The sequence below is a fragment of the Malus domestica genome, chromosome 10, assembly GCF_042453785.1.
Source record: "Malus domestica chromosome 10, GDT2T_hap1".
Lineage (NCBI taxonomy): Eukaryota > Viridiplantae > Streptophyta > Magnoliopsida > Rosales > Rosaceae > Malus > Malus domestica.
In genome coordinates, this window is record NC_091670.1 from 21,701,599 (window position 1) to 21,729,548 (window position 27,950).

Sequence of the window (27,950 nt, forward strand, 5' to 3'; positions counted from 1 at the left end):
CCAATCCAAAACCCCCAGTCCACCTTTTGGCGCATCCGCCCGCCGCTGTCATCCAACTGATCACCTGATTTACTGTAACCCTCCCGTTGTAGTGGATGCATGCAGTAGATGTGCTGTGCCCATAAATCAACTGCCCAGCCTGTGCACAAGCTTGTGCATGTGACACCTGTCCTCTCCCTCATAACTGGAGTTTAACAGCGTTAAAATTTAAATAAATTGAAAGACCGAACAAAGCTACTGCTACCGTCGCCAAAGCAGATCCAACGCAACATGGCTTCCAAACCCATTTGCCGCCGGCGAGATCCACTTCGGCGAAGGCGAGTTGAAGTTTTCTTATTTTTCCTTAATTTTATTTTTTTTATTTTTTCCGTCAAGTTAACAGAGTTAACATGTTGTTAAGTCCTAGGACACTTGTCAACATCTGGATGTATGCAAAGGGACTTTGGGCACAGCAGATTTGCACTCGTTGACGTGGCGCCTGCCAGAAGAGGAAGGACACGCTCGTCATTTCAGTATGGCCCCGCAACAAGTCACAGGCCAAGAGAATCTGCTCCCGCAACATGGGGGTAACCAGCGCGCCAAGCAGGGAATCATTACCTCGTTCCGGACGGCCACCGGAAACTTCCCACAAGACGACGGAACTTGCGAGTCGCAAGCAAGAGAGGATTTCAACCTTAGCAAATAAATCAGGAATAAATATTTAGAATTAGTAGAAATTACAAATCGCAATCAGATCGCTCGCTCTCTCTTTCTCTCTACTCTTTGAGAGCTTTGGAGGCGTATTGCAATTTATAGAGAAATAGAGGAGAGAGAAACCCTAGAGAGAGAGAGAGAGAGAGAGAGAGAGAGAGAGAGAGACCGATGGGGGTTTCGGAGAATACAAAGGGGTTGATACTGGCGATGGCGTCGAGCGCCTTCATCGGGGCGAGCTTCATCCTGAAGAAGAAGGGTCTCAAGAGCGCCGCCGCCGCCGGCACCCGAGCAGGTAAATTTTAGTTGAATGTAATCCCCAAAATATTGTGAACTGGAGTAAATTACAAATATTTAATCAAATGATTCAATTTTAAAAAATTCTTCTAATTGATGGGTTCCAGAAACCCAACTGGCTGATTGATTTGTTATGGTGATCTCATTGATTTGTTTGATTGATAATTTGTCTAATTTGAGTTGTGTAGGAGTTGGTGGGTATACATACTTACTAGAACCTCTCTGGTGGGCTGGCATGATCACCAGTAAGTGTAGCTCTAACACTTTCCCTGCAGAAAATTTGACTGAATTCCTAAGTAGATATGAGTTACTGATATTCGGTTTTCGATTTTTCCAACTGGGTAGTGATTGTTGGGGAAGTTGCCAATTTCGTGGCTTATGTATATGCTCCGGCGGTTCTTGTAACACCACTTGGTGCACTGAGTATAATCGTCAGGTAAATGCACTTGTATAACACTCAGTTCATTTCTGTGCTGATTATTGTCTGAAAGTTTGTGTTACCAACTTACGGGTTTGTTGGATTTGTCCAGTGCTGTTTTGGCTCACTTCTTGTTGAAGGAACGAATAACGAAAATGGGTATTGTGGGATGTCTTACCTGCATCGTGGGATCAGTTGTGATTGTGATCCATGCACCTCGGGAGCATAGTCTAAATTCTGTAGAGGAAATCTGGGTCCTGGCGACCCAAACAGGTTCGTGAATCATGACTTCTATCTCGTCCTTTTCTCTTTCAATGCTACTTGTCAGAAAACCTTCATTGGCTTGTTTAACTTGTCGTGTTTTTCCTTTCTACACAGCCTTTCTGATTTATGTTGCAGTTACAATTACCCTAGTGTTAGTTTTGGTCTTGCATTTTGAACCTCAGTATGGACAAACGAACATACTAGTCTATTTGGGAATCTGTTCCTTGATGGGTTCACTTACGGTAACTATCCTTTTCTTGTTTGCTAAATACGTATAGTCATTTTGTTCTTATATGTTCAAATTGTTAGGTGCTTAGCTTTGTACATTGTGCTACTTCAGGTTGTAAGCATAAAGGCAATTGGAATTGCTATAAAGCTGACCCTTGAGGGAGTAAGTCAGATAGCTTATCCACAGACATGGTTTTTTCTGACAGTTGCAATAATCTGCGTTGTTACACAGTTAAATTACCTTAACAAGGTCAGTATTGATCTTTTAATTTTGGCACCTTCCTCCAAGACCATCGTCACTAGCATTTATGTGGTGACTAGCCATTTTTTTGCTAAATGTCTGCTCTTCCTGCAATGCCTAATTTGTATTTGCTTTCTTAGATCCTGTTCAGCCCATTTGTTTAGCTTTTGACTACATCGTGTTCCTAGCCTATAAAGGAGGGGCAATTGATGTATACCACTTTTGCTATATAACGTGTCAATTTACTATATAACTTGTCAATATAATAGCAGTAGATAAAGCATAGAGTATTTACGTTCTGATAAATTTGGAAATTTCTCAAAGTCTTTTCAATTGAAATTTGAAAGTAAGTTTAAGTTGGTTTACTTATTGAAAAATTCAGCTTATCACATGCTGCTTGGATGATAATCTTGTTGGTATTCTCCTTCAGCCATCTTTTAACTCAGATCTCTCTAGAAGTTCGGATTATAAATAATTACGTGCTGAGTCTGGTATCACTTATGTTGCCAGCATCTTTGTTTCAGGCTTTGGATACATTCAATGCTGCAATTGTTGCCCCAGTATATTATGTGATGTTCACAACTCTGACCATAATTGCTAGTGTAATAATGTTCAAGGTAGATTTCTCGATCTATATACTGGGGTTTCCTTCTGATGCCTTAGTTTGTTACTTGTTTGTCATGCAATTATGAAGACATCGGATTCCGATTTCACGTTGTTTTCTTTATTCTATGCAGGATTGGTCTGGCCAGAATGTAAGCAGCATAGCCTCTGAAATATGTGGATTCATCACTGTGCTGTCAGGAACCATCATACTCCATGCAACAAGAGATCAGGAACCACCTGCTCCACAACCACAAGGTATATATATGGACTTTGTTTCCTTAACCTGTATTATCTGGGATTTGGGGCTCTTTATTATACTTAATTTCGCCTTTAAATTCAAATCAATATAACAAGTAAAAATTCTGATCTAATAAACAGCATAAAACAGATGCTGCAAGATATTTGGTTTCCTCATGATAGGACAGGAATAAAATTTACAATGTGGTAACATTCCATCACCATTGTAACTACGACTCTGGTTGAGCACCAAAAGAGAAAAAAATAGTTTGCATGGTGTGTTTCTTTATCGGGTTGAACTGTTTCAGGAGTTGGTGTGATTAACACATTGGTTTGACTAAGGATCATGTTACAGTTACACTTACAGTGGACTATAATATCTACTTTCTTTGCTTGTGATTGGTACCAGGAAACTCTCTTCACAGTGCTTTTAAATCTTAGTATACGGTAAATCTTTGTATTGGGTATTGACTTGAACTTACAGTAATTCTTCTCTTCATCGCAGGAACTGTAACATGGTACATTAGAGGAGATTCAGTGAAGAGTTCTGAAGATGAACGTTTGCTCACTTTACAGAATTCAGATTATCCTGAACCGTGATACCAATTAATCTGCAACAATCATCTTGAAGAATGCAATCCCAAGCAATGAAGCTGTGCTGCAACTATCATTTTGATAGGAGTGAGTCTGTGGGCATCCAGCACATTGCTAACCATTTTACCCTTACTCTTCTAAACAAACATTGCACTCCCATCCACCGTCCCCATTCGTCCCCTTCCCTCCATCCCATCGCTGGCCTGTTTTATAATTTCTTTTCTTTAGCATGTGTTGGGTGCCAATAGAACCACCCTTTAAAGAGTGTTTGCAGATGGGGAGCTCATGGTTTCTTCTAGGCAGATATTGGAGCTATTAGCAGATTGCGGAGTTAATTTTATGTGCTTCATCGGCCAGCAGATGAGGCTCTCAGTGAGGTGTGTTTGTGGCACCCCTCTGAATGCTAAGTCCTGAATCCTCCTCCGTCAGGAGTGGGGTTACAGTTCTGTATCAATACCAGGGAATAGAGAGACCTGTGATACTGGCAATGTCCAATCTCTCACGACGGGCTAATGGCATCTGTACATAATGATGCTCAGCTTCTCATTCACTAGTTTCGTTCATGATCCTCGTTCATGTCCGAATGAGTTTGATTGTTTCCTCTCTTTCTAGTGTGTATGTCATACCGGCATTGATAGATTATAGAATAGAGCTATAGACAGAGTTACGTTTTAACGGGCAAATACTACATGGAATATGTAAATCTTGTATAAACTCTTCAATTTTGGGTTCTCTTGTCAATGAGTTTACCTTTTTTCTGAAAGAAAAAAAAGACATGGATGGCTTCACTCACAAATGTGAAATGTCCATTTACATGTATCCGAATCTGCAGATTGTGCAATATTTTACAATTTGAATGTAATCTTTCCAAATTGCTTTAGCCCATAAGAAATGATAAATAGTGGGTTCTAGGTAAAAAGGGAAAAAGGGAAAAAGGGGAATCACTCATTTCAATTTCAATCCTATGGCTATCGACACATATGGGAAAATTGGAATAAGTTTATAATGGAATGCATTCAATTCAACAAAAAAGACCTTAGAGGTAAGGTAACGCTCTTGACCAGTTAAATTATAAGTTATTTTTGGGTATAAGTGTGTCAATGCATATTTTAAACTCCTTCGAAGTTAAAATTCTATTTATTTTTCTTAGATAATGACTTTAGCACCTCCGTTCTAAAATACCCCATGTTGAACCAACTAGCCTTTTGTTTCGTGATAGAGGAAACAGAGATTGTAAGGTATCCCCCTCATTACAAAAAAATATACTCCCAATTCAAATTTGAAAATGTGTAGAAATTACACTAAATTTGTTAGCCCTTTTTTGGTATATGAGAAAATCTAAGTTGTAATCAGGTCCCCTTTTCGTTTGTATACGGGGAATTCTAAGTTTTAATCGTGTTATATGTAATGAGAGATGCTAATAAATTATTAGTCTTTAACTTGAATACGACAAATTTGAAGTTGTAATCGGATCACATGTTTGTTTGTATGCAAAAAATTCTAGACTTTAATCATGTCATATGTAATGAGAGATACTAATAAACTATTAGTTTTTAACTTGTATACAATAAATTTGAGGTTGTAATCGAATCATATGTTTGCTTGTATGCGAAAACTTTAAAAGTGCATTTCAAGTACCATTTTACTTGCATAAGAGAAATTTCGCCTCGCACCATAAAGATACTAATAAGGAAAAATTGAAGGGAAATTTTATTTAAACCCATCTAACCTATTTTTACACCCAACTTACTATTTGCACTCATTTGATTTTTAATTAAACTATTAATATCTCTTTAAACCCAAATTTAATACCTAATATACCCCCATAAACTCAATTCAATATGTAAATTTATTTTTACACCCATTTGATTTTTAGAAGCTAAATTTGATGGGAGGAAGCTCCTCCTGTAATCTGAACTTGATTTCTTTGGTCTGGCCCCGTACTTATTCCATTCCACAGGACACTCCCACCAGGACTTTGCATGGGGCCGCCATGCTCCTTGACAGGCCATCCAAACAAATTAGGATTAGTAGATGCTTTTGTGGCAAGTGATTCCATGCACCTTTTTGGAATGTTGAGTTCTTCAGCATAAAGGAGCATGTCATCACAAGTTTGAAGTGTCTTTAGAGAGTCCTTGCAATTTCGAAGAACTACTTGATTGAGAAAGGCTTCACTTTGTGTGATTAAGTTGTCCTCCCCGTACTCTTCAGTCATTTCTAGATGTTGGAATTGACAATGAGAGAAACTGGAAACAACCAAGGTTGAGCAGAATCGTATAGTTTTCTAATTGCAATTAAGGCTAATGAAATTGCTGATCGTATCGAAGTCAGATCATGGTTTTCTAATTGCAACTCATGGTTTGCCAATTCATAAATTGAAATCAAACCAACAAAAAATTCATAAATTGAGTCATACCTTGGTTGGAGGATTCAAAACTTCAAAATCACCATCCATCAATAAAAAAAACTTATTTTTCTCTATGACAGCTATTAGGGTTTTAGCTAGAATGAACCTAGGATAAAAAAAGAGTGATCGTAGGGTTTAATTATAGTGTTTGGGTTTATTGATAAATTTGAGTTTTATTATTAATTTCATTTTGTACTTAATAGTAATTATGCAATAGGGTAAAATATAAAATTAACATTTAAAATTTAAGTTGGGTGTAAAAAAAGATTAAATGGGTTTAAATAAAATTTTCCAAAATTGAAAATAAATAAGTCAGATTTCCTCTCCATATCAAAAAACCAAAAAAATAAAAATAAAAATAAAAAACCTCGCAGATTCCCCATCGGATTCGGAAAATCATAAACTCCAACCAACCGTCGGATCAGATCCCCATCCCTTACCCTATATATTCGTAGAACCCCTTCACCGCTTCTTCACAACGCAACCCCGAAAACCGACTTCGCGCAAGAGAATAAAAAGGAGCCACCTTTTCAGTTTTCCACAGAGCTACCACTGCAACCATGGCGGCCACCGTGTCTCCGTGGGCCAAGCCCGGCGCCTGGGCCCTTGCCGCCGAGGAGCAGGAAGCCGAACTCGAACAGCAAGCCAAAGAGGAACAACAACGCGCCGTTGAGCCGCCCTCCGCTGACTTCCCATCTCTCTCTGCAGCCGCCGCCACCAAGCCCAAGAAGAAGAAACAGACCATCTCCCTCGCCGAGTTCAATAACTTTGGGGCGCCCAAACCCAAGCCCGCGGAGCATCCCTTGGGCCTGACGCACGAGGACCGGATGCATTTGCCGACCGGTCCGCGCGAGCGAACAGCCGAGGAGCTTGATCGGAATCGGCTCGGCGGCGGGTTCAGGTCTTATGGGGGCGATCGGGGAAACAGCAGGTATTCCAATGGTGACGAGTCTTCGGAGTCGAAGTGGGGTTCGGGTCAGAGGAAGGAAGGTGGGTTTGGGAGGGAATCGAACCGAGATGAGCCTTCGAGAGCGGATGAGGTTGATGATTGGGGCGCCAAGAAGAAATCGATGCCGGGAAATGGGTTTGAGAGGAGGGAGAGAGGAGGACCTGGAGGTAGTTTTTTTGGTGGGTCACAGTCGAAGGCTGATGAATCCAACAGCTGGGTGTCGAATAAGAGCTCCATGCCGTCGGAGGGACGGAGATTTGGCGGTGGTGATGGCGGGTTTGATCGGGAGAGGAAAGTAGGGTTCCCATCTAATGGTGGTGCTGATTCTGATAATTGGGGGAGGAAGAAGGAGGAGACTAATGGTGGGTCTGGATTTGATAGAGAGAGAAAAGTTGGGTTCGTTTCCAATGGCGGTGGTGCGGATTCTGATGTTTGGGGGAAGAAGAGGGAGGAGAGTAATGGTGGTCTTAGTGAGAGTACTGCGAGGCCCAGGCTTAATTTGCAGCCGAGGAGTTTGCCTGTGAGCAACGAGACCTCACCAGGTTCGACCACTGCACCGAAGCCCAAGGGCTCTAACCCATTTGGTGCTGCAAGACCGAGGGAAGAGGTGTTGGCGGAGAAAGGGAAGGACTGGAAGGAGATTGATGAGCAGCTTGAGTCTGCTAAGATTAAGGAGGTGACGGAGATAGCGAACAGCGAGTCGTTTGGGAGGAGGAGTTTTGGGATGGGAAATGGGCGTGCTGGTGATCGAACTGAGAGAGCTTGGAGGAAGCCTGATTCGGCTGATTCACGGCCCCAGAGGTTGGTTATTTCAGTAATATGATTGATTGGGAATCTGAAATACTCGAAGTTAGGATGCTTAGTTGTAAAGTTTGATCCTTTCTATACTTTTGCATGTTGATTTTGATTGTATGTTGCTGTTAGAATTGTTTGAATGAGCTTTTGGGAAATGTTGCTTGATGGAACAGTGACTTCGCATATTGGTTTTATGTTGTGTGTGTGTGTGTGTCATTCAGTTTTTCTTTGTATAAAGGGATAGTTTTGGTCAACTCTCTAAACCTTGTGGGGGAGATGTAGGGCATTCATTTACACATCTATGTCCAAGGGAAGCTTATTGAACTCTTGACAATGTTTCTGTATTTCAAAAGAATTTTACTCTGCTGACCATTGTCTGCTATCTTCTTGATTGGTGTTTACGAAATTCTTGGTGGTTTGATGAATTGAAATCCACTTCTGAGGTGTTTTGTTATGATCCGTCTCATGTGTGTGCATAGACAAAATTAAATTAGTGGCACTTTTTCATTTTGTACCTTATTACATATTTTGAATGTTGAGCGGTGATCCGTAGATGTGTATCCTTCTGCTGTTTGCACAAAGAAAGAAGGTGTTTTACGCACTAATTGCGGTTGCTAGTATAAGCTAATTTCTGAATACTGGGCTAGAAGGATATAACCATCTTCAACGTAATCATTTAAAGTTTAAGGCTCATGCAACCATGCATTCCTCGTCCGTTAGTTTCAACTTTGTAACTTGTCACTGTGCGATTGCATGTGCTTCTAACTACGTGTTCCTATTTTCAGATTTTGTTAAAAATTTGATCCTCATTGTTTTCTTTGGGTGCAGTGCTGATAAAAGTGAGACTAGGAGCAACTCTGAGGAAGCACAGAACGAGCATGTTGAGTCAGAGAACGGGCATATTGAACCAGGGAATGAGCATGTTGATGAAAATTGAGGAGGAGGTTTTACAAGTTCGGTGTAAGGCATGGGAAAAGATTTAAGGTTACTAGAGAGCTTGGATCCATGAGGCTGTTGAATTTTCAGTTTCTATAATTTATGTTCCCTGCTGCAACTGTTATAACATTGAACTTGAGACGATTTTTGTAGGCTTTTTAAACAGTTATACTAGTTTTGCTCATAGGATTTGTTTGTATGTTGTATTTAAGATTGAGTACTGTTACTCTAATTATTATTTTTGACCCTTAAAGCTCCCCCGGTTCCCACATTTGTTGAGCGCTTGTGCATGGTGTGCAGATTTTGGTTTTGAAGTTGTGATCAAGTAAATCTAGAGTTTTCAGGTGTTCTCTATAACTTTCTTCTTTTCTTTGACATGAGATGTTGTATAACTTTGTAGGTTTCTGTTTGTGTGATCGATATGTTGCTGAATGTCTGCTTGGTGCGAGATGAACAGGGAACGATACAGGACGAGGGTTATAGCTTACTGCATTTATGTATTCTGGGTTCATGCATTTGTTCTGCTATATTGAAAATATCTGGTTCATATAATAATGTAATTGATACCATGAGCAAAATTTGAGGCAGTGATTCTCTATGCACGGACGTCCATGAAGAAGAAAGTTGAGGTTTCATTATAAAATTAATCGGTCATATGGTGAGTAGTTTAATTTACTTATAAGTTCATGCAAAACCCCTTCTCTCATCAATGTGAGATTCATTCTTAACTGTCCATTTTTTACTTAAATGACTGACGCATTGAGAAACTGTAATTTAAACTCTTTAACTCTTTTTACACTGAAACGGACGTCCTGTCTAAAAAAGAACGAGGTGTTTTTCGTCTCCCACACATAAAAATAAAAAGTTCACCTTCTTCATGTGCCCTAGCTATCACATGGACAGACACGAGAGAAAGGCCATACCTTTTGCAGATGTGTATTGGCTGGCTTTGCAAATCATCACTCTCTCTCTCTCTCATGATCTCATCAATGTGTGGTGCTACTTTGACGGCCAACGAAAACCCTCCAACCAGCAACTGCTTGGAATTCATATGATACCATCTGGCGGCAAACCGACCCACGGCTCTAATAATGGTAATATGGACTTTTTATTTTATTGCCTAGAAAGCAAAAACTCAGGCCCACCGACTAGTGTTTTCTTTGCCAGTTCTCAAAATTAACAATGTTTACTATAGTCTATTGGTATTCTTTTTCATTTGTAAGTGAAATTTTAGGTTTGATTCTTTCAAAATGCGAGTTTCAATCACATTATTGCTAGCCCATTGTAAGCTCAGTTCACCCTCTCCTCTTAGTATACATAATATTGTTTGTTAAAAAAAAAACAATATTTACTCATATAATTTAGGGTACCCTATAATTTACTTGTACTATTAATTTCAGTTGAAGTTCACATGAAAAGCGTTTTCAACTTTTGACTTGCGTAACTGGAGGTAACTAGCTAGGTTTACAACGAGACTTAGGTCTCATTACTACGTATAATTTAGAATCCACATGCATAGATTTGATACAGAATGATTGTAATACTATTGCACATGGATGCTAAGTTATACAAATCAACAAAAAATAAACATTTGATCGAAACTAGTATTGGAAGTAAACCGTAAACCGTAAGCATAAATTTGGTAAATTTAAAATCAGTACTTAAATTTATTAATTATCATGAACCGTAAGTATCACTTGTGACTTTCAATCAAAATTTAAAGAGGTTCCAAGTTTGAATCCGCCATCTTATTTGACAAAACTCATGCATGGAATACTGCAATTAAATCTCCAACTCATGCACATTAAGTTAATTTCTAGATGTAGATGGTTTAGGCCATTAACTGTTGGTCCATGGCACTTGTGATTCAAACATTAGTTGTAATGAAACCAAGAATATGGGGTTATTAGAACCAAGCCTTAAACGTACCTCTGCAAGTCTGTACTATCAATTGTCCCTCCTAGTTTGAAAAATAGTGTTCCATTTCCCCTCACCATAAATATTGGCAGTTGAGAGTTGGCATATAAGCATTGCTTTCACTCCTAGTTCTTCACTCTCTCTCTCTCTCTCTCATGGATTGGCCGGAGAAATTCTTTCTTGTAGCAATTCTGGTTTTGTTTGTAGGCCATTGATGCAGCTCAGGCAAATACAATGGTGAGTGGCACTGTCTTCTGTGACCAATGCAAAGATGGTGACAGATCCCTCTTTGATTACCCCATCTACGGTGAGTTCCCTACTCTGTAATTCCCAATACTACATTCTCCTTTTTAATTTATTTTCGGCGATTGAAGCCGAAAGAAAGTAAGACATCCGCTGTTGTAGATTTGTTAGTATGATCTGCTATACACTAGCATAGTAGAATTTTTGAATCACATTCTCTACTTAGACTCTTAATGCTGAACTTATATGCTTTGATTTTTGTAGGAGTTAAAGTACAAGTGGCATGTAGTGACAGTAATGGGCAGATCACAATGTCAAGGGAAGAGACTACAAATTGGTTTGGAAACTATGCCATCGGGTTTGATGGGACACCAGATTTGAGCGGCTGTTATGCTCAGATTTCTTCAAGCACAGGGAGTGGCTGTGTGGTTAGTGCTGGTCCTGCTCAAAATCTTAGACTTGTGTTTAGAATGTTTGACATGGGGATGTATGTTGTGGACTCTTTGCTCACTCAGCCTGCTCAGCCCATGTCATTTTGCCCCAAGTCATCTAATCCTGTGCCTGCACCGGTAACGCTGGTTAACCCTCTGCCTAAACCAGTGACGCCGGCAAGCCCTCCGCCTTTTAGGCTCCCCCCCCCAATGCCTTGATTGCCGCCACTGCCACCACTGCCCTCGTTGCCTCCAATGCCGCCAATGCCCTTCTTGGAAGCTACAGCATGCCCACATCAGTAAGCTATTCATTAAGCAAATCGCGTTCGTGTTGGATTGTGTCATTCATTCTTTCGCAAATCACGATTTGACACATTGTAGAATATCTATAAAAAAAAAGTTTACACTCAAGTGTAAACTGTGATTGGCAATCAAGTAAGAATGACTTTCACCATAGGGATGAGCCAAATATGAATTTACCAAGTTGTACTAGACTGAAATGCATTAGGGTTTAGGGCTGTTTAGCACAACTAATTCACTACAAAAAATTAAGATTTGTTTCTCCGTATTAGTGTATACATGATTGTTTCATGACAAGTTGACAACTAACTCTTGATATAGTGATATTTCTTTTTTCAAACGAATTCCAAGTTCGAACATGCCTTCCCTTTCTATTAGCAAGAAGAAATGTGTTCCTAGTTGGCAAGCCTCTTTTGCTGACTGTGTGATCGGATTGTGATTCTCAGACAGTGGACACTACCAGAGCACAAATGCTACTGGAGGGCAGTGAACCCGAACACGAAGGTAGCCGTTATTTTTGGACCGGTGGTGGCTAGGAGATATGGGACTGACCTCACATTGTGGCAAGGCCTACAGGGAAGAGGAGACCCTTATAGGACACTCCTAAGGGAAGGGATCACTGCATTTCTCAACTCCTACAGCAGCCTTCAATTTCCTTACAATTCAATTGCTGTGGTTCAGCATTTGAATTGGGCCTTGATGGGCTCCAACAGAAATGTCCTCCTTAAAGGATTGAGGTTCATTAGGGCTAATTCAGGTTATGGGAAAGTCCCTTGCAAATTTACTGCTTGCAAGTGATTTGTGTTTAAGCTTGCTTCTATGTTTATCTTAGGCTACAATTATGTATTTTTCATTTTAGAGAGGAGGAGGCCGAGAGTCGAACTCTAATTATTATGAGTATAGAGTTAAAGTGCTCTGCCATTGAAGCTATAAGCTCTTGCGTAGTATAATATGTACCACACATTTTTATGTATTTTATTTGAACAATAGTTCATCTTCGTCTATATTTTTTGTGTTGAGTTGTATTTCATCCACATCTTACCAATTTGAAGATTATATTCATACTTACAAGAATGAGCCAACACTTCAATGCAGAGGGTAAAACATAACAAATTACTACGTACCAAGTAGGATTCATCATTGAGCTCAGCTAGGCTCGGGCAGTGCCCAACGGCCTTTGGGTTGGGCTAGGTCCGATGGATCGTGGATGATCCATTCCTTGACCTAAACTCATGGGTGCTTGGTAACTCTTGAGGTACATGTGTCAACAGGTAAAAGACAAATTAATGCTCGTGGCTTACTTAATTTTTATCTAACTACTCTTATTTAGATATGCAACTTAAATGTACATTTTTTATGTGCACTAGATAAAGCCCCACATTTAACTTTGGGTTTTCTAGTGGTGATCCATGGCAGCTCCATCAGTGTACTTTCATGGAACCTCGTGACGGAGGTTGAGTGGGAGTTTGCGGGTGGTTGGTGGCTGGGGAAGTTTAGGATGGCTACTGAGTTTTGCAAGTTCACATGCATTATCTTCAAAGAAACAAAGGATGACTCTACACTGTAGTAGTGAGGCATTATTGATAAGTCGATAGTAACAGTAAGGCATCACACTTGGGTTTCAATCAAATGAAGCGGCCCCAGTCACAAATCGGTGACAATGATGTCTCGAGATTATCAACTTGCCCACTTAAAGTCTTATTTAGAATTAGAACGTCAAACTCAAAATTAATTGATAATAAAATGTAATCATCTCCACATCAACGTCAACAATGTGATACACATGATTGATACAATGTGCAAGCAAAAGACAAAAAATTAAAAAAATTTCACCACCATTAACCATATTCTGCATAATCATCGTGAAAAAAGTGACAGAAATATTGATGCGATTTCTTCCTACATGTACGAAACAAAGGAACAATTATTTCGACCCACTATGCTTCAACCTGGTTTCACACTATGCAACCTTATCTATATATCTCAAGATATTATGTTGCTTTCACATATTTTCTAAGGCAACCATCAAAGAGATAAGATAACGAGGGCTTGTTTAGTGAGCTGGATGAGATTGAATTATAGAGATAAGTTTGGAGTGGTAGGGATGGATTACATAACTCATGTGTATGGTTGGGTTACATAACCCATCATATTTCTCTTATTTTGAATTCGTAGTCAATCTAATCCGTGTTACAATTTTTCTCACCAAACATTGACTGGATTACATGTCCAATTTAATTAGAAACAACTCATTCCATTCTGTCCACCAAACGGGGTCTCAAAGTATCTTTTTAAACGTGCCCGGCAAATTGTAGTGATGCTGGTCCTTGTGGTCACAGTACCAACAGCAATAATGGTGCTGGAATTGGTGGAAGCAGTGGGCAGATTTTTTTCTGTTCACACTATTTCATAGCTGTTTGTGATACTTTTCTACTTTCGGATCCTATAAATTTGTTTACACCAAGTTTGGAGTTGCAGAGGCTCCACTAATACTGCTTCCATGGAGAAACCAAACCTCCATCACTTCTCATCCTTACTTCTGGTTTTTCTGTTTACATTGTCGCTTGGGACTCGGACAACGGCGGGCCGGAAATTCTCGATCAGGGAAGCCACCATTGACGATCTCCAACTCGCTTTCAAGCACAACCTACTCACCTCAAGGCAACTTGTCCAGTTCTACCTTGGAGAAATCAAAAGACTCAACCCTTTCCTTAGGGCGGTCATAGAAGTGAACCCGGACGCGCTTTACTTGGCTGACAAGGCGGATTATGAACGCAAGACTAAGGCGCCGTCCGCGTCACACTCTAAGTTACATGGGATTCCTATTCTGGTCAAGGACAACATTGCTACCAAGGACAAGTTGAACACCACAGCTGGCTCGTATGCTCTGCTTGGCTCGGTTGTTCCTCGTGATGCGGGTGTTGTCACCAAGCTGAGGAATGCCGGGGCTATTATACTGGGAAAGGCCAGCCTGAGTGAGTGGTCCCATTGGAGGTCCAACGGTGCACCTTCCGGTTGGAGTGCCAGAGGTGGCCAAGGGGTGGTGAGTAGAGGATCATTAAATTTAGTTCCCTCCTACGTATATATAAAATACCCTTCACTATCACTTGTATGATTAATCAATGTTTAATCGCCGAATATTTAATATGTTATGCTGTGAAACTGTCGAGCTAAAACTTACATTCAAATAATAGTAAACCTGATTAGTTTTGCAGACTGACAATATAGCTTGACAGACTGTCTCCTAAGATAACATTTCTATAGTTTAGACTGAACAAGGCAGAAAAAAAAATCAACAGACTAAGCTTGTTAGGTGGAATGCAGAACCCTTACAATTCTCTTGCAACACCTTGCGGCTCAAGTAGCGGTTCAGCAATATCAGCGGCAGCAAATCTGGCAACAGTGACACTCGGGACTGAAACAGATGGATCAATTTTATGTCCATCCAGTTATAACTCAGTCGTGGGCATCAAACCAACAAACGGTCTTACTAGTCGAGCAGGGGTAGTCCCAATCTCCCTAAGACAGGACACAGTTGGGTAAGTGGTGATCAATTTACGTAATTTCTACACAATATAGAGGACGCTCTTGCGTAAACTTAGTTTTGGATAAATTTTAGTCTTATTTACTATTTTTTCTCTCTTTGTTTGTTGGTGTTGGGTTGAACAGGCCAATTTGTAGGACAGTATCAGATGCTGCTTATGTTCTTGATGTCATTGCAGGCATCGACCAGAACGATGTTGCAACGACTAAGGCATCGAGGTACATTCCCAAGGGTGGCTACGCACAGTTCCTCAGGCGTGATGGGCTTAGAGGAAAGCGAATAGGGATAGTGAGAGCCTTATTTAACATCTCCGGCCAAACTTCGTCGACTCCAATTTATGAAAAACACTTCAACACGCTGAGGTAACAAAAAAAATCATAGATTAGTCTCAATCGGAGACATGTATCTATTCTTATGAAATACTAATTAAGTTGTTGGAAAATTAAATTTAGGAAAGGTGGTGCTGTTTTGGTGGACAATTTGAAAATACCACATTTTGATGAAATCTATTCCGATGGAAGTAGTGAAACTACTGCACTGTCAGCTGAGTTCAAAATATATATAAACACATACCTTAAGGAGTTGGTGGCTTCGCCAGTCCGATCCTTGGCGGATTTGATAGCCTTTAACAATAAAAACGCTAAATTGGTGAGTACATAGGTGCAAACTGATGTTCTTCCCAAACTACGGTCTTCGTTCTGAATAAGTAGGCTGTGGAAACTAAAACGATTTTGATTACTTGGAATGCAGGAGAAGGTGAAGGAGTATGGCCAAGGCCTATTTTTAGAAGCTGAAGCAACAAATGGAATAGGAAGTGCAGAGAAGGCAGCATTGTTAAATTTGGCAAGATTTGCGAAGGATGACTACGTGAATTTAGTGACGAAGAACAAGCTAGATGCCGTGGTGGCTCCTCTTGCACAAGTGTCGCCGTTGCTAGCGATTAGCGGCTCCCCGGGTGTGGTTGTCCCAGCAGGATATGATGATGGGGTACCAGTTGGCCTTTCCTTTGGGGGGCTGAGGGGTTGGGAGCCAAAGCTAATTGAAATGGCATATGGCTTTGAGCAAGCAACTAAGATTAGGAAGCCTCCTTCACTTACAAAGTTGAAGTTTTAGAGCTACACTAAGTTGTAATGCCCGTGCGCTGTTGCATAATTAGAAATCAACTTTCCAGCAGTAAATAAATTTGAGCTACTAAATGTATGTTAGTATAACATTGATAAATCTAAATAAAAATATCTCAAGAGAGGAATAATTTTATTTGCTGCAGAAAAATTCTTGTTTTGTTATTTTACAAATGCAATTCGCTCCAACTTCCTTGGTATCATTGCTCATCTCAACAACAATCTTTGACATTCTAAACAACTAAAAACGAATGCACAATTTCTCAATCAAAATTAGAAGCAAACCGATTCAACAATGAAAACATTTGCAAACAAGCTGTATAAGCATTAAATGTGAAGGGGGAACGAACCTTCTGCATGGTCTTCTTGAAGCATGTTTTATGTTTAATTATAGATGCATTGAGTCACTTAGTACTATGGTATATTGGTATTCCTCTTCACTTGTAAGTAAGAGGTTTTAGGTTTGATTCTTGCTAAAGGCGAATTCGAACCAAATTATTGCTAGCCCATTGTGAGGCTAAGCTCATCATTTTCTTTTTAGTGTAGATTATATCGTTTGTTCAAAAAAAAAAAAAAAAAAAACCCATAGATGCATTGACAAAATCATCAATGTGATTCTTTAAATCCTCCAAGAAAGTGGCTTGCTCGATGCGACTCTTCGCTATTGTGCTTTTATTATGACTAGTTGGACCACCTATCCATTAGACCCATTATATAGATAATATCATTAGACCCATTTACATCTCAAACCCTACTATCATTGGATGTATTTAAACTATTTTTCTTATATAAAGACGATTATGAATGAAGATATGAATTTACTTTGATTTATTTTCCATTTTTTGCATTTACTTTTTTGCAATTTCCCTTTGTCATGTCTAATCCTATCATGCTCGTTCTTCTTTTAACATGAAGTGGCGGCTAGGGTTGCAGCAGTAGGTGATGGCTCATGTTGAGTTTTATGTGATTCCATTGTTAGTAGCACCTGATACAGAAGTCATTCATTATAGAAGATCTAAACGAATGACAGACCAGTGGGTTTCAATTTTAAATAATGCAAACCGATCATTTTAAAAATTCAAGCCACTGCAACACATTCAGTACTATCAATATATGCAGGATAAAAAAAACTTAAGTAGACTTAAGTAGAACCAACCAACAAATTCAGTTTGATTTATTTTACTCTTGGTCTAAATGTTACTAGCAAGAATGTCCCCGCTCTGCTGCGGTATTTGAAACCGTTAATTGTGCTTTCAACAAAATAATTCTATAATTTAAATCATCCAAACTTGGTGAACATGGTATTTTGTCTATCATTATATCCTTCCTCTCACAATTTTTATGGAATAAAAATCCAAACTTTAAACAATTCTTAACATAATTTTGCAAATAATCTTGCATTTAAGCACGTTCAAAACCAGCAGCTCTTTCAATTTCTTTTCTAAAGGAAGAAAAGGAAAAGTGTTCATCGCTGATATTGTGCATCCAATATACTGGTTTCTTGTCTACCTTCTCCTGCTGAGACCATCTTCAAAGGAAATGTCAAATTATAAGAGTCAAATTACAATTGATGGTTGATGTGATAATCTGAAGCCTTATGTCAAATTTTGTACTTCTCCAACCGAACTGTTAAATATTATTTTATTATTTAAATAGAGCTTTAAATGATTGTAATTATTAAAAAAATGTTGAAACAAAATTTTTATTGATTGAAATGTTAGTAGAAAAAGGGATCCACTATTAAAATGAATTAAAAATAAATTTGACATCAAATCGTTAAGCCTTAAAATCCAATCAGCAAATAACATTTCATTTAGAAAGACTTTTAATGTTAAATATGTACATTGACATTCCACCTAGAATTTTAACATCTCCCTCGAAGATGCTCTAATCCTGTTATCAAAAACCCATCTCATTCTTTCCCTCAGAGACTTGAAACCCAATCCCAACGTCCATGTACCACCTCCCAATATCAATTCCTAACAAAATAAATGCAAAAGCAAAATCAGCAGCACTTTCAAATATATTAAAGGAAAAGTGGGAACTATTATTAAGAAGGGTATTGTTAGAGAGACTAAATTCAGAAACTAAATTTATAAATTAAATGATGTGTCACTAATAGAAATGAGTACGTTTATAAATGTTTAAGTAATAAATCAATCATCAACTTTTATATCCTTTAGTTTCCAAAATTTAGTTTACAAATTTAATCTCCCTAACATTACCATATCAAGAAAGGTGCAAACGAAATGCATTCATCACTGATATTGAAGAGAAAACGAAGTGTATTAGTATATTTATGGGTAAATTACATTTTACTCCCTCAGGTTTGGATGTAATTGCAACCTTATATAACATCTTTAAAACATTTCAATCTCATACATTAAGTTATTATTTTATTTTAATTTCATATAACCGATAAAAATTTTGTTAAATTAGTTGTTAAGTGATGATGTGGTAGTGGTGGGCTCTACAATTTTATTGATATGGCTGTCAGCTTGTGCCACGTGGCAAAACAAATAAAAAATATATAATTAATAAAATATCTTTCTTTTGTTAAATTTTTGTATTAAAAAAAAAAGCCAAACCCTCCTCAGTCTCGCGCCATTCAAGCCATCAAGGTATAAAATATCGATAATATCGGAAATATCGGTAGTCTAAAAACACGAAAATATCGATGGAAATATCGAGATATTATCGATAAAAATAATATGGAAACCATGGAAATTGTAAGAAAAACTTGGAAATTTTTATTGAAACTTTGTAAGATGTTTATTTAGTCAATTATCTATTAGTTTATCACAAAAAAATTGGAAGGAAATGCATTGCATGATAGATTTAACTGATTTAAGTTGATTATTTAGCGAGCTGGCAAACATTGTGAGTGTAGAAAATATGTAGTAATTAATGAAAGAAGTTTAAACACACCATAATCATTTATATATAATGAATTAGTACAATATTTTACACTTTATACATTGTATGGTAAGATACATGAGTGACTTAGTACCACATAGAGCTCCTATGAGGTTCAAAATTTTCACTATCTTCGTCATCTCTATGTGTAGAGTAAGTGTATTTTAGCATATTTTTACAAAAAACATAAGTGATATGGTGGTCAAGGTGTTGAAGGAGTAAAATGGGAGAGGTTCGAACCCCTTTGGTGTTTTTTTAAATATAGAAATCCTTGGTGTTTTTTTAAATATAGAAATTTATCCTAAATAATAAATATTAGCTTGCAAGCCTTGCAGACATCTTAACGACCATATAAATATTACAAGCTGAATATGTAATCATAAACACATCTATAATGAGTTGGATAAAACTCAGGTGCGTGGTTGACAAAGGGTGGGGTTCGAATCCACTTGGTGTATTTTTTTTATTTTTATTTTTTTTATTGGGGAAGAACCTTTCCAAAGAAAGGAGACAATTTTTTTTGGGGAAGAACTTTTTTGTTTTATGTCCCCTACCCGAGACCCCCTTTCTTTCTTTCTCTGCACACTCTCTTCTCTCTCGAAACCCTCTCATCACTCTCACTCTCTCTCCCGTGATTACCCTAGTACACGGCACCCACACCATCGTTCCGTAGACGCCATCACCATCAAAACCTCGTCTTTCTCTCTCTTCCTCTTGTCTCTGCAAGATCGACGAAACCCAGAAACCTCCGGTGAGTTTTCTTCACTTTCTCCGGTTAGGTAAACTTTGGGTTTAACTCTATTCGTTCTAGTTGAAGCTTGGGTGTGTGTTATTAAGTGTTATACTCGTAATTTTCCAAGATTTTGGAACGAGATCAGGTCGGGGGAAAGCTCACCCAACTTCGGCGAACCCGTGACTGTTGAGGAGCTTTCCGAACACCTTCGGCCATTTCACGGCAAACCAAGGGTATAAACTTACTCCTCTCTCTTTCCTCTTCACGTTGGTAATTAGATCGGAGTCTAAGGTTTGCGTTTGTAATCGGTCGGAGCTGTAGAAGCTCCGGCGTTCTTCTTCGATTTGCACATATCCAAAATATCGCGATATTATTAATATTATCGATAATATCGCGATATTTTGACGAAAACTCATTAGATAACCATTAAAATATCGGTAACTCAAAAAACCGATATTATCGGCCATATTTCGCCGATAATATCGGCATTTAAGACCTTGCAAGCCACTGTAACAAATTCAGTACAATCATCATATGCAGAGTAAAAAAACCTAAGTAGAACCAACCAACAAATTCAATTTGATTTATTTTACCATTGGTCTAGATGTTATAATTGAAAACTTGCTTATGTATCGAGGAAAAGTATGTTGAAAATGCATAAATTTTCTTCCCAATATACATGAGTTTGTAAAAGGAAATACTATTATGAAATTTGAATTTACTTGGTCAAGTAATGAGTGGCCTTTTGTTAGTACCCCGGTCAATTCTTGACAAATATATTATTTTACTTTCTTTGATAATAGCTAAAAATATTGTCAGTAAATTATTATTTCAATTCCCGAAATGATATGAGGATTTAAAATATTGAAATAGAAAAATGCTTGTTAAAATGTACAAAGAACGGCGCTTAATTGTCAAGAAAAGAAAATTATGACAAATTTATTTTTTTATTTTTTAACTTGTTAAAAAAAGAAGTAAATAGACATGGGGTTACGGTTAAATGCATACACGACTACAAACAACCGTTTATAAAAAGTTATGAATATTAGTATACCCGATTATTCAATTATCCAATAAATAAAGCAGTTCGCTGCTTGTCATAACCGCACAACAAATATATACTAACCTAAGATATCTTAATTTATGTTAGCAACAAAAGCAATAGATTAAACAATAATAAATGCAGCAGTACAAAAATAAAGTTGAAAATATAATGAATTATACGACTCCATTCCCAAAAGCATCGAAAGCATATAGCACCAGACAGAGGAGAGAAAGTGAGGTAGTGTGTCAATGGCAGCTGGGGATGACTTTCCCTTGACGGGTGGAGGTGAGTTCGATTTTGTTTGTTTGATTCAATTTAGATTTAACTTGGTTTTTAGTTTGATTAATTTTGTCTTAATTTGGTTTGCATTAGACTTAAATTACAGATTATTTGGTTTCAATCTGCATCTTTTTCCTGGGTTTTGGATGAATACCTTCACAAATTAGCCTGCTTGGTATTCTTCTTATCCAATTTTTTCTGTTTTTGAAACTAATGAGTATTAAGTAATGTAGTTATATTCGTTCTTTTTAAAAACTATAAATTATTTTAGATTTTAAGCCTTCTTCTTTCTTTCTTCTGGGTGTGTTTGCTGATATCAGGAAATTTCAAAAATATCGTTTAACGTCGTCGATATCTCACCAGGGAGACAACACTTTTTAAACAAAATGATGTGGTTGTTGATGATGGATTATTACTTAACGTGCTTATTTTCTGGTGACACGTTATTTGGTTTGCAAATTTGATTTAAAATTTTGGTCTTCACAGCATTACCCTCTCAACAATATCAAGTAAAAGTTTATCTAGTTTGGAAGAATTCTTTAGTGTGACTGTTAGATCATCACGTGACATTCTATTTATGTGTTCTAGGTTCATGAATATCATCTGTCTTCAACCTATATTATTCAAGACATGTAAACTAGTAGCATCATGTACAAAACCTCCCTCACACTTCATCCTTATTTCTGGTTCTTCTCTTTATAGTGTCGCTCGGGACACAAGCAACTACAGTCCATGGATTCTCAATCAAGGAAGCCACCATAGACGATCTCCAACTCGCTTTTGAGCACAACCAACTCACCTCAAGGCAACTTGTCCAATTTTACCTTTCTGAAATCAGTAGCCTCAACCCTTTCCTTAAGGCGGTCATAGAAGTGAACCCGGATGCGCTTGACCTTGCTGACAAGGCTGACTATGAGCGCAAGACTAAGGCGCCGTCCGCAACACTCTCCAAGTTACATGGCATTCCCATTCTTGTCAAGGACAACATTGCAACCAAGGACAAGTTGAACACCACAGCTGGCTCTTATGCTTTGGTTGGCTCAGTTGTGCCGCGTGATGCGGGTGTTGTCACCAAGCTGAGGAATGCCGGAGCTATCATACTGGGAAAGGCCAGCTTGAGCGAGTGGTCGAATTGGAGGTCCAATTGTGCTCCTAACGGTTGGAGTGCCAGAGGCGGCCTAGGGCGGGTGAGTTGGGGATCCTTAATTCCCTCTTATATAGCGTACCTTCACTTGAACTTGTTTGCTAAAATTTTACTGTTAAGTTCTCTTGCTAGATGCCCGCTATGTTATGTTACACCTTTCAATATGAAAAGTACATTCAAATTCAAACAAGAGTCCGCTTTGTGGTGTGAAAGCATTTCTATAATTTAGACCAGACAAGAATAAAATCAACAGACTAAACCATTTACGTGGAGTGCAGAATCCTTACAATATTGAGGTGACGCCTAGTGGCTCAAGCAGCGGGTCAGCAATATCGGTGGCAGCAAATCTGGCAGCAGTGGCACTGGGGACTGAGACAGATGGGTCAATTTTAAGTCCGTCCAGTTTTAACTCAGTAGTTGGCATGAAACCAACAGTCGGTCTTACTAGTCGAGCAGGGGTTGTCCCAATCTCCTCAAGACAGGACTCAGTTGGGTAGGTGGTGATCAATGTCAATTCTTTTTCACTATGCTCCTATGTAGCATTAATGGATACCACTACTTTTCTTCTCATTGTTTCTTGGTATTGGATTGAACAGGCCCATTTGCAGGACAGTATCAGATGCTGCTTATGTTCTTGATGTAATCGCAGGCATTGACATCAACGATATTGCAACAACTGAGGCATTGCAGTACATCCCTGATGGTGGCTACGCACAGTTTCTCAAACTTGATGGACTTAAAGGAAAGAGATTGGGGATATTGAGAAAATTCTATGACTTAAATGATACTTTCTTGACCCAAACTTTTGAACAACATGTCAACACATTGAGGTAAGTAGTTTCCACTCTTGTATTAATCTCAACTCGAGACATCGGTCTATCTGATGACATAACACTATATATATTCAATTTAGGAAAGGAGGTGCTGCTGTGGTAGACAATTTGAAAATGGCTCATGAGGTCAATTTCCGTGCAAGTGGCGAACACGCTGCGTTGTCATTTGAGTTCAAAGTATCCTTAAACAGATACCTTAATGACTTGGTGGATTCCCCGGTGCGATCCTTGGCAGACGTGATTGCCTTCAACAGGAAGAACTTGAAACTGGTAAGTAAATAGGACTCGGTTTATTCCTTTCAATTTCTCGTCGTAGACTTTGCTTTACATGTTCAGTTGATAACTAAATATGGCAGTCTAGTGGGTAATTTTTGGGTAATACATACATATACGGCTCATTTTTGCGTAAGATTTACAAGGAAGAATGGTCATTCGCAGGAAAAAATCGATGAATACGGACAAGAGCTCTTCGAAGCATCCGAGAAGACTAATGGAATAGGGGAAAAAGAGCAGAAACTGTTGTCAAAGTTAGCGACACTGTCGAGAGATGGATTTGAGAAGTTCATGACAGATAACAGACTAGATGCCTTGGTGACCTATTCTAGCAGTGCGTCTTCTATCCTTGCAATTGGTGGTTTCCCGGGCATTGTTGTGCCAGCGGGATATCATGACACTGAAAACTACCCTTTTGGCATTTGCTTTGGGGGACTAAAGGGCTCGGAGCCAACGTTGATTGAGGTCGCGTATGCATTTGAGAAAGCAACTAAGATCAGGAAGCCTCCGCCTCTAGACCAACTTATCTCAAGTACCGCCACTCCTACTGCTCCCGATCAAGTTGAGTCCGCGACATCCACCATCGCTGCAGCCACAGAAAGACTCGGCCTAGCCGCTCAAGAGCACCCCCAAGGAAGTCTCTTGCAAGAAACTGGTCAAATATAATCGACCTCAAGACAACAAGGCTCCCTGCTTGGGGGGACATCTATTCAAATGAAATGATAAAATTCATATGCTAGTAAATATTTCTGTCTTAGAAAATCATATGACATCAAATCTTATTGAGTATGCGCAATGACAGTTTCTCAACTCCAAACTGTTCAACATCTCAACACAGGTTTCGGGTTTCCAAATAATTGTAAACCTGGAATTTTATGATCATCGTAAACTCTCTTAGTAAGATGTTGGTCATTTGTTAAACAACAAATTTGGTGTCAAAATATTATCGACAATGAATTGATAACGTTCGTAACGTTTTGTTCCTGACAATTAGATTGCTTGCAATTGGGGACATAAGCAAATTACTCAACTTGCTGCAGAACAATAAACAAATGAAATCACAAAAATATTGATTTTCAAACAACCTTTGTTTAAATGGCAAGAAAACCCATCAATTTCTAGCTTTCATCCGTTCCATGGCTACCACCAATTCAAGGCAGAGACTTTTCTCTCTCCTCTCGTTTCTTATTCTAATTCTTCAATCCAAAATCTCATCTGGGTCCGAAACCCCAATTGAAGAATCCACCATTGACGACCTCCAGATCGCTTTCAAGCTCAAGACTCTGACTTCACGGCAACTGGTTCAGTTCTACCTGGACAGAATCCAAACCCTCAACAGCCACCTTAGAGGGGTCCTGGAGGTGAACCCAGATGCGCTTTCCCAGGCCGATTCCGCCGACGAAAAACGCCGGAAATGGGAATCGAACCCATCAGCCAGAACCAGAGCACTGCCGAAGCTGCACGGGATTCCCATTTTGCTCAAGGACAACATTGGCACCAAGGACAAACTTAACACCACCGTCGGCTCCTTTGCGCTGTTGGGTTCCAAAGTTCCGAGGGATGCCGGGGTTGTGGCGAAGCTGAGGAGCTCTGGGGCTGTGATTCTGGGGAAGGGTAGCTTGAGCGAGTGGTCGTATATCCGGTCGTTTTCCGCGCCGTACGGATGGAGTGCCAGAGGCGGCCAGGGTGTGGTGAGTTCGACTTAGACTTGACTATCAGCTGCTTAAATGTTATGTATCGGTGTGTGATTAGTAGGGGCCACTGAACAGTCTTTGAAACCTTTAACATATGATATATCTATGCAGTAGCATTATAAAGTTTTGAGTTTTGATCATTGTCAAGTTGATAGTTAGTTGTTCACGATCCCGAAAACTAGTGAGATGTTCTGCTAAATTAGCGTTTGCACCGAGTTGTGATCACCTTTAGAACGTTTCTGTGTTTCATTGAAGCGTTGTGATCAGTAAATGTGATTGCCATTTAAGCACTGTGAAATTTGGTTGCGGTATGCATGAATCAGTCACTAAATTCTACTTCATCTGTGGATTTCGTATATGAATTTGGCATGAACCAGAATCAAAGACGTGTGGTTTTGTTGCTATATGCAGAATCCTTATAATTCATCGCTGGAAGTTTGTGGATCAAGTAGTGGACCGGCAATATCTGTATCTGCAAATATGGTAGCTGTGGCTTTAGGGACAGAGACTGACAGCTCCATCTTATGTCCGTCCAGTTATAACTCGGTAGTAGGCTTCAAGCCAACCGTTGGTCTCACTAGTCGAGCTGGAGTCATCCCAGTGAGTCCGAGACAGGACACAGTTGGGTACGTGATGGCTTATTGTTATCTAACAAATTTACTTTGCGCCTGAAGTTTTTTCTGTTTCTTTATGTGATCATCCATTGACACTTTCCGTTGCTGAAAGTTTTGGTAATTTGGATTAATTGATCAATTGTAACATCTGTTTATCTGATTAGCTCAAAAGTGTGAGTAACAAAGTGATCATTTGGAACTTGGAACAGGCCAATTTGTAGAACAGTGGCTGATGCTGTTCATGTCCTGGATGCCATTGTCGGTATTGATAGCAACGATATCGCAACGCATGAAGCATCGCAGTACATCCCGGTGGGTGGCTATGGACAGTTTCTCAAGGCTAATGGTCTCCAAGGAAAGAGATTGGGGATAGTAAGTCGCTTGTTTCATGAAGTCAAGGATGATTGTTTCTTGAATCAAACTTTTGAGCAGCACTTTACCACACTGAGGTAACAGAATGCTTTTTTAGGTGCACTTTCTAGTCTATAATTATGACATACTATTCCTTGCTGCAACGTAGGAAACAAGGTGCAGTTTTGGTTGGAAATCTTGAGATAGCCAACATTGAAGATATTCTCGATTTATCTTTGAGTGGTGAATTTGTAGCAATGTTAGCGGAATTCAAAATGGCCTTGAACCCATACCTAAGTGAACTAGTTGAATCTCCGGTGAGAACCTTGAGAGATGTGATAGCATTCAACAAGAACAACTCAGTTTTGGTGAGTGTAGTAGTGAGTACAAGACTGTTTATGCATTGATGTCTTTGTCATTTTGTTATTCCAAAATATTGTGTAGCATACAAGTTTAAATTAGATGCATTCGATAACCACAAACGAACAGTGAACGAAACTTACTGGTCATTTACAGGAAAAGATGAATGAATATGGACAAGATCTCTTAGAAGCTGCTGAGAAGACTAACGGTATAGGAGCACAAGAGCAAGAAATATTGTCAAATTTAGCAAGACTGTCCAGAGATGGATTTGAGAAGTTGATGAAAGATGAGAACCTAGATGCGCTGGTGACTTATTCCAACTCTGCTCATTCAATCCTTGGAATTGGTGGTTTTCCAGGCATTGTTGTGCCGGCAGGATATCATAATGTTGACAAGTACCCTTTCGGCATTTGCTTTGGGGGACTAAAGGGTTCGGAGCCAAAGCTGATTGAGGTTGCGTATGCATTTGAGCAAGCAACTAAGATCAGAAAGCCTCCGCCTGTTGGTTCTCGAGGCCAACTCCTCTCTACCACCGCTACTCCCACTCCTGAAGTTGAGTCATCAATACCCACCATTGCTGCAGCCACAAAAAGACCCGTCCTAGTCACTCAAGAGAACCTCAAGGAAAGCGCTTGCATGACAGCAGTCGACATGAATTTTTCTAGAAGGATACTTGGGGCAGTTTTAATAAGAATCAGTTTAATTATGCCGCTAATTGTCCATGAGCTCTAAAAACTCAAGTCTAATGCGATTGTTGTTGTGTGGAAAGGTTGTACATTGTACGTTCAAATCCTGTATATCGAACGGAAAAACAATTATGCTTCTGGTGAATAAATAATGTGTCATTAGCACCTGTGAGTGTATGGTTTTGCAGGTTGTATTGATATGGTTGTATCATTAAAACCCCGATTATACCAATACAAGCAATTATGCAGTAGAAGTTATATTTACTCGGTCTGGGACTGCCGGGGTACGAAATGGTCACACAAGTTTCTACGTCAAAGAAAAATACTAAAATTTATTCCCAAGTGGAAAAATACTCGGAAGCCATTTCTTCTTGTAGATAAATTACAGTTTGATATGCTCATATAAATTTTTGTTTTTGCTTCAATTGAGTTACAACGTGTCGGACTGATTTGCACATAAGGAGCCAAGCAGTATCCTCCGTGGATCATACTCTTATCTGAACTAGGCAAATAGACCATGCCCAGTTGAGATTATAAATTGCCAATTGGTCCAGAGTTTTTGTTTATTTAACTTCCAAAAAACCAGGCAAGTACAATTGTTTCATCAAATCAGCTACTACATTGTTTTTCCGTGGCCTCAAAACTTTCTCTCTTCCCATTGTTTCTTTGGATTCTTCTGGCTATAACTTCATTTGGTTCCCTAACTTTCAGAGTCCATGGATTCTATATCAAGGAAGCTACAATATCTGACCTCCAACAAGCTTTCAAAAACAGCCAACTCACTTCAAGCAAACTTGTTGA

General features: G+C 39.1%; 6 protein-coding genes across 11 annotated transcripts; all 6 read left to right on the forward strand.

Moving 5' to 3' along the window:
- The first annotated feature begins 400 nt into the window (after positions 1 to 400).
- On the forward strand, positions 401 to 4,400 carry LOC103428366 (probable magnesium transporter NIPA6). 4 transcript variants are annotated; one of them, XM_017330382.3, is made up of 9 exons: positions 401 to 985; positions 1,176 to 1,232; positions 1,333 to 1,423; positions 1,518 to 1,678; positions 1,784 to 1,911; positions 2,010 to 2,060; positions 2,663 to 2,755; positions 2,876 to 2,999; positions 3,487 to 4,400. In XM_017330382.3, exons 1-9 carry the CDS (start codon positions 862 to 864, stop codon positions 3,579 to 3,581), a joined length of 924 nt encoding a protein of 307 aa, XP_017185871.2. In that variant the 5' UTR covers positions 401 to 861; the 3' UTR covers positions 3,582 to 4,400. The 4 variants fall into 4 exon arrangements, 3 of the variants coding, with proteins under 3 accessions (XP_017185871.2, XP_008364693.2, XP_017185872.2); XM_008366471.4 differs by having other exon boundaries at positions 498 to 985; positions 2,010 to 2,147; XR_011572096.1 differs by having other exon boundaries at positions 526 to 985; positions 2,010 to 2,147; positions 2,649 to 2,755.
- A 1,938-nt stretch (positions 4,401 to 6,338) lies between these two features.
- On the forward strand, positions 6,339 to 8,915 carry LOC114827628 (eukaryotic translation initiation factor 4B3-like). The gene is made up of 2 exons (XM_029109737.2): positions 6,339 to 7,732; positions 8,555 to 8,915. The coding sequence occupies exons 1-2, from the start codon at positions 6,543 to 6,545 to the stop codon at positions 8,661 to 8,663; spliced, it is 1,299 nt and encodes a 432-aa protein (XP_028965570.1). The 5' UTR covers positions 6,339 to 6,542; the 3' UTR covers positions 8,664 to 8,915.
- Positions 8,916 to 10,123: 1,208 nt separating this feature from the next.
- LOC114827411 (pollen-specific protein-like At4g18596) lies at positions 10,124 to 12,557 on the forward strand. The gene is made up of 3 exons (XM_070806634.1): positions 10,124 to 10,886; positions 11,087 to 11,552; positions 12,000 to 12,557. Exons 1-2 carry the CDS (start codon positions 10,814 to 10,816, stop codon positions 11,470 to 11,472), a joined length of 459 nt encoding a protein of 152 aa, XP_070662735.1. The 5' UTR covers positions 10,124 to 10,813; the 3' UTR covers positions 11,473 to 11,552; positions 12,000 to 12,557.
- Positions 12,558 to 13,484: 927 nt separating this feature from the next.
- On the forward strand, positions 13,485 to 16,369 carry LOC114827629 (probable amidase At4g34880). The gene is made up of 5 exons (XM_029109738.2): positions 13,485 to 14,596; positions 14,878 to 15,092; positions 15,223 to 15,459; positions 15,550 to 15,745; positions 15,848 to 16,369. The coding sequence occupies exons 1-5, from the start codon at positions 14,054 to 14,056 to the stop codon at positions 16,208 to 16,210; spliced, it is 1,554 nt and encodes a 517-aa protein (XP_028965571.1). The 5' UTR covers positions 13,485 to 14,053; the 3' UTR covers positions 16,211 to 16,369.
- Positions 16,370 to 20,983: 4,614 nt separating this feature from the next.
- On the forward strand, positions 20,984 to 24,251 carry LOC103409876 (probable amidase At4g34880). 3 transcript variants are annotated; one of them, XM_070806635.1, is made up of 6 exons: positions 20,984 to 21,197; positions 21,894 to 22,378; positions 22,614 to 22,828; positions 22,932 to 23,165; positions 23,249 to 23,438; positions 23,607 to 24,251. In XM_070806635.1, the coding sequence occupies exons 1-6, from the start codon at positions 21,161 to 21,163 to the stop codon at positions 24,105 to 24,107; spliced, it is 1,662 nt and encodes a 553-aa protein (XP_070662736.1). In that variant the 5' UTR covers positions 20,984 to 21,160; the 3' UTR covers positions 24,108 to 24,251. The 3 variants fall into 3 exon arrangements, with proteins under 3 accessions (XP_070662736.1, XP_070662737.1, XP_070662738.1); XM_070806636.1 differs by having other exon boundaries at positions 21,030 to 21,197; positions 21,912 to 22,378; XM_070806637.1 differs by having other exon boundaries at positions 21,031 to 21,197; positions 21,921 to 22,378.
- A 153-nt stretch (positions 24,252 to 24,404) lies between these two features.
- LOC103409899 (probable amidase At4g34880) lies at positions 24,405 to 27,318 on the forward strand. The gene is made up of 5 exons (XM_029109739.2): positions 24,405 to 25,132; positions 25,547 to 25,761; positions 25,959 to 26,198; positions 26,270 to 26,468; positions 26,617 to 27,318. Exons 1-5 carry the CDS (start codon positions 24,578 to 24,580, stop codon positions 27,193 to 27,195), a joined length of 1,788 nt encoding a protein of 595 aa, XP_028965572.1. The 5' UTR covers positions 24,405 to 24,577; the 3' UTR covers positions 27,196 to 27,318.
- The last annotated feature ends 632 nt before the right edge of the window (positions 27,319 to 27,950 follow it).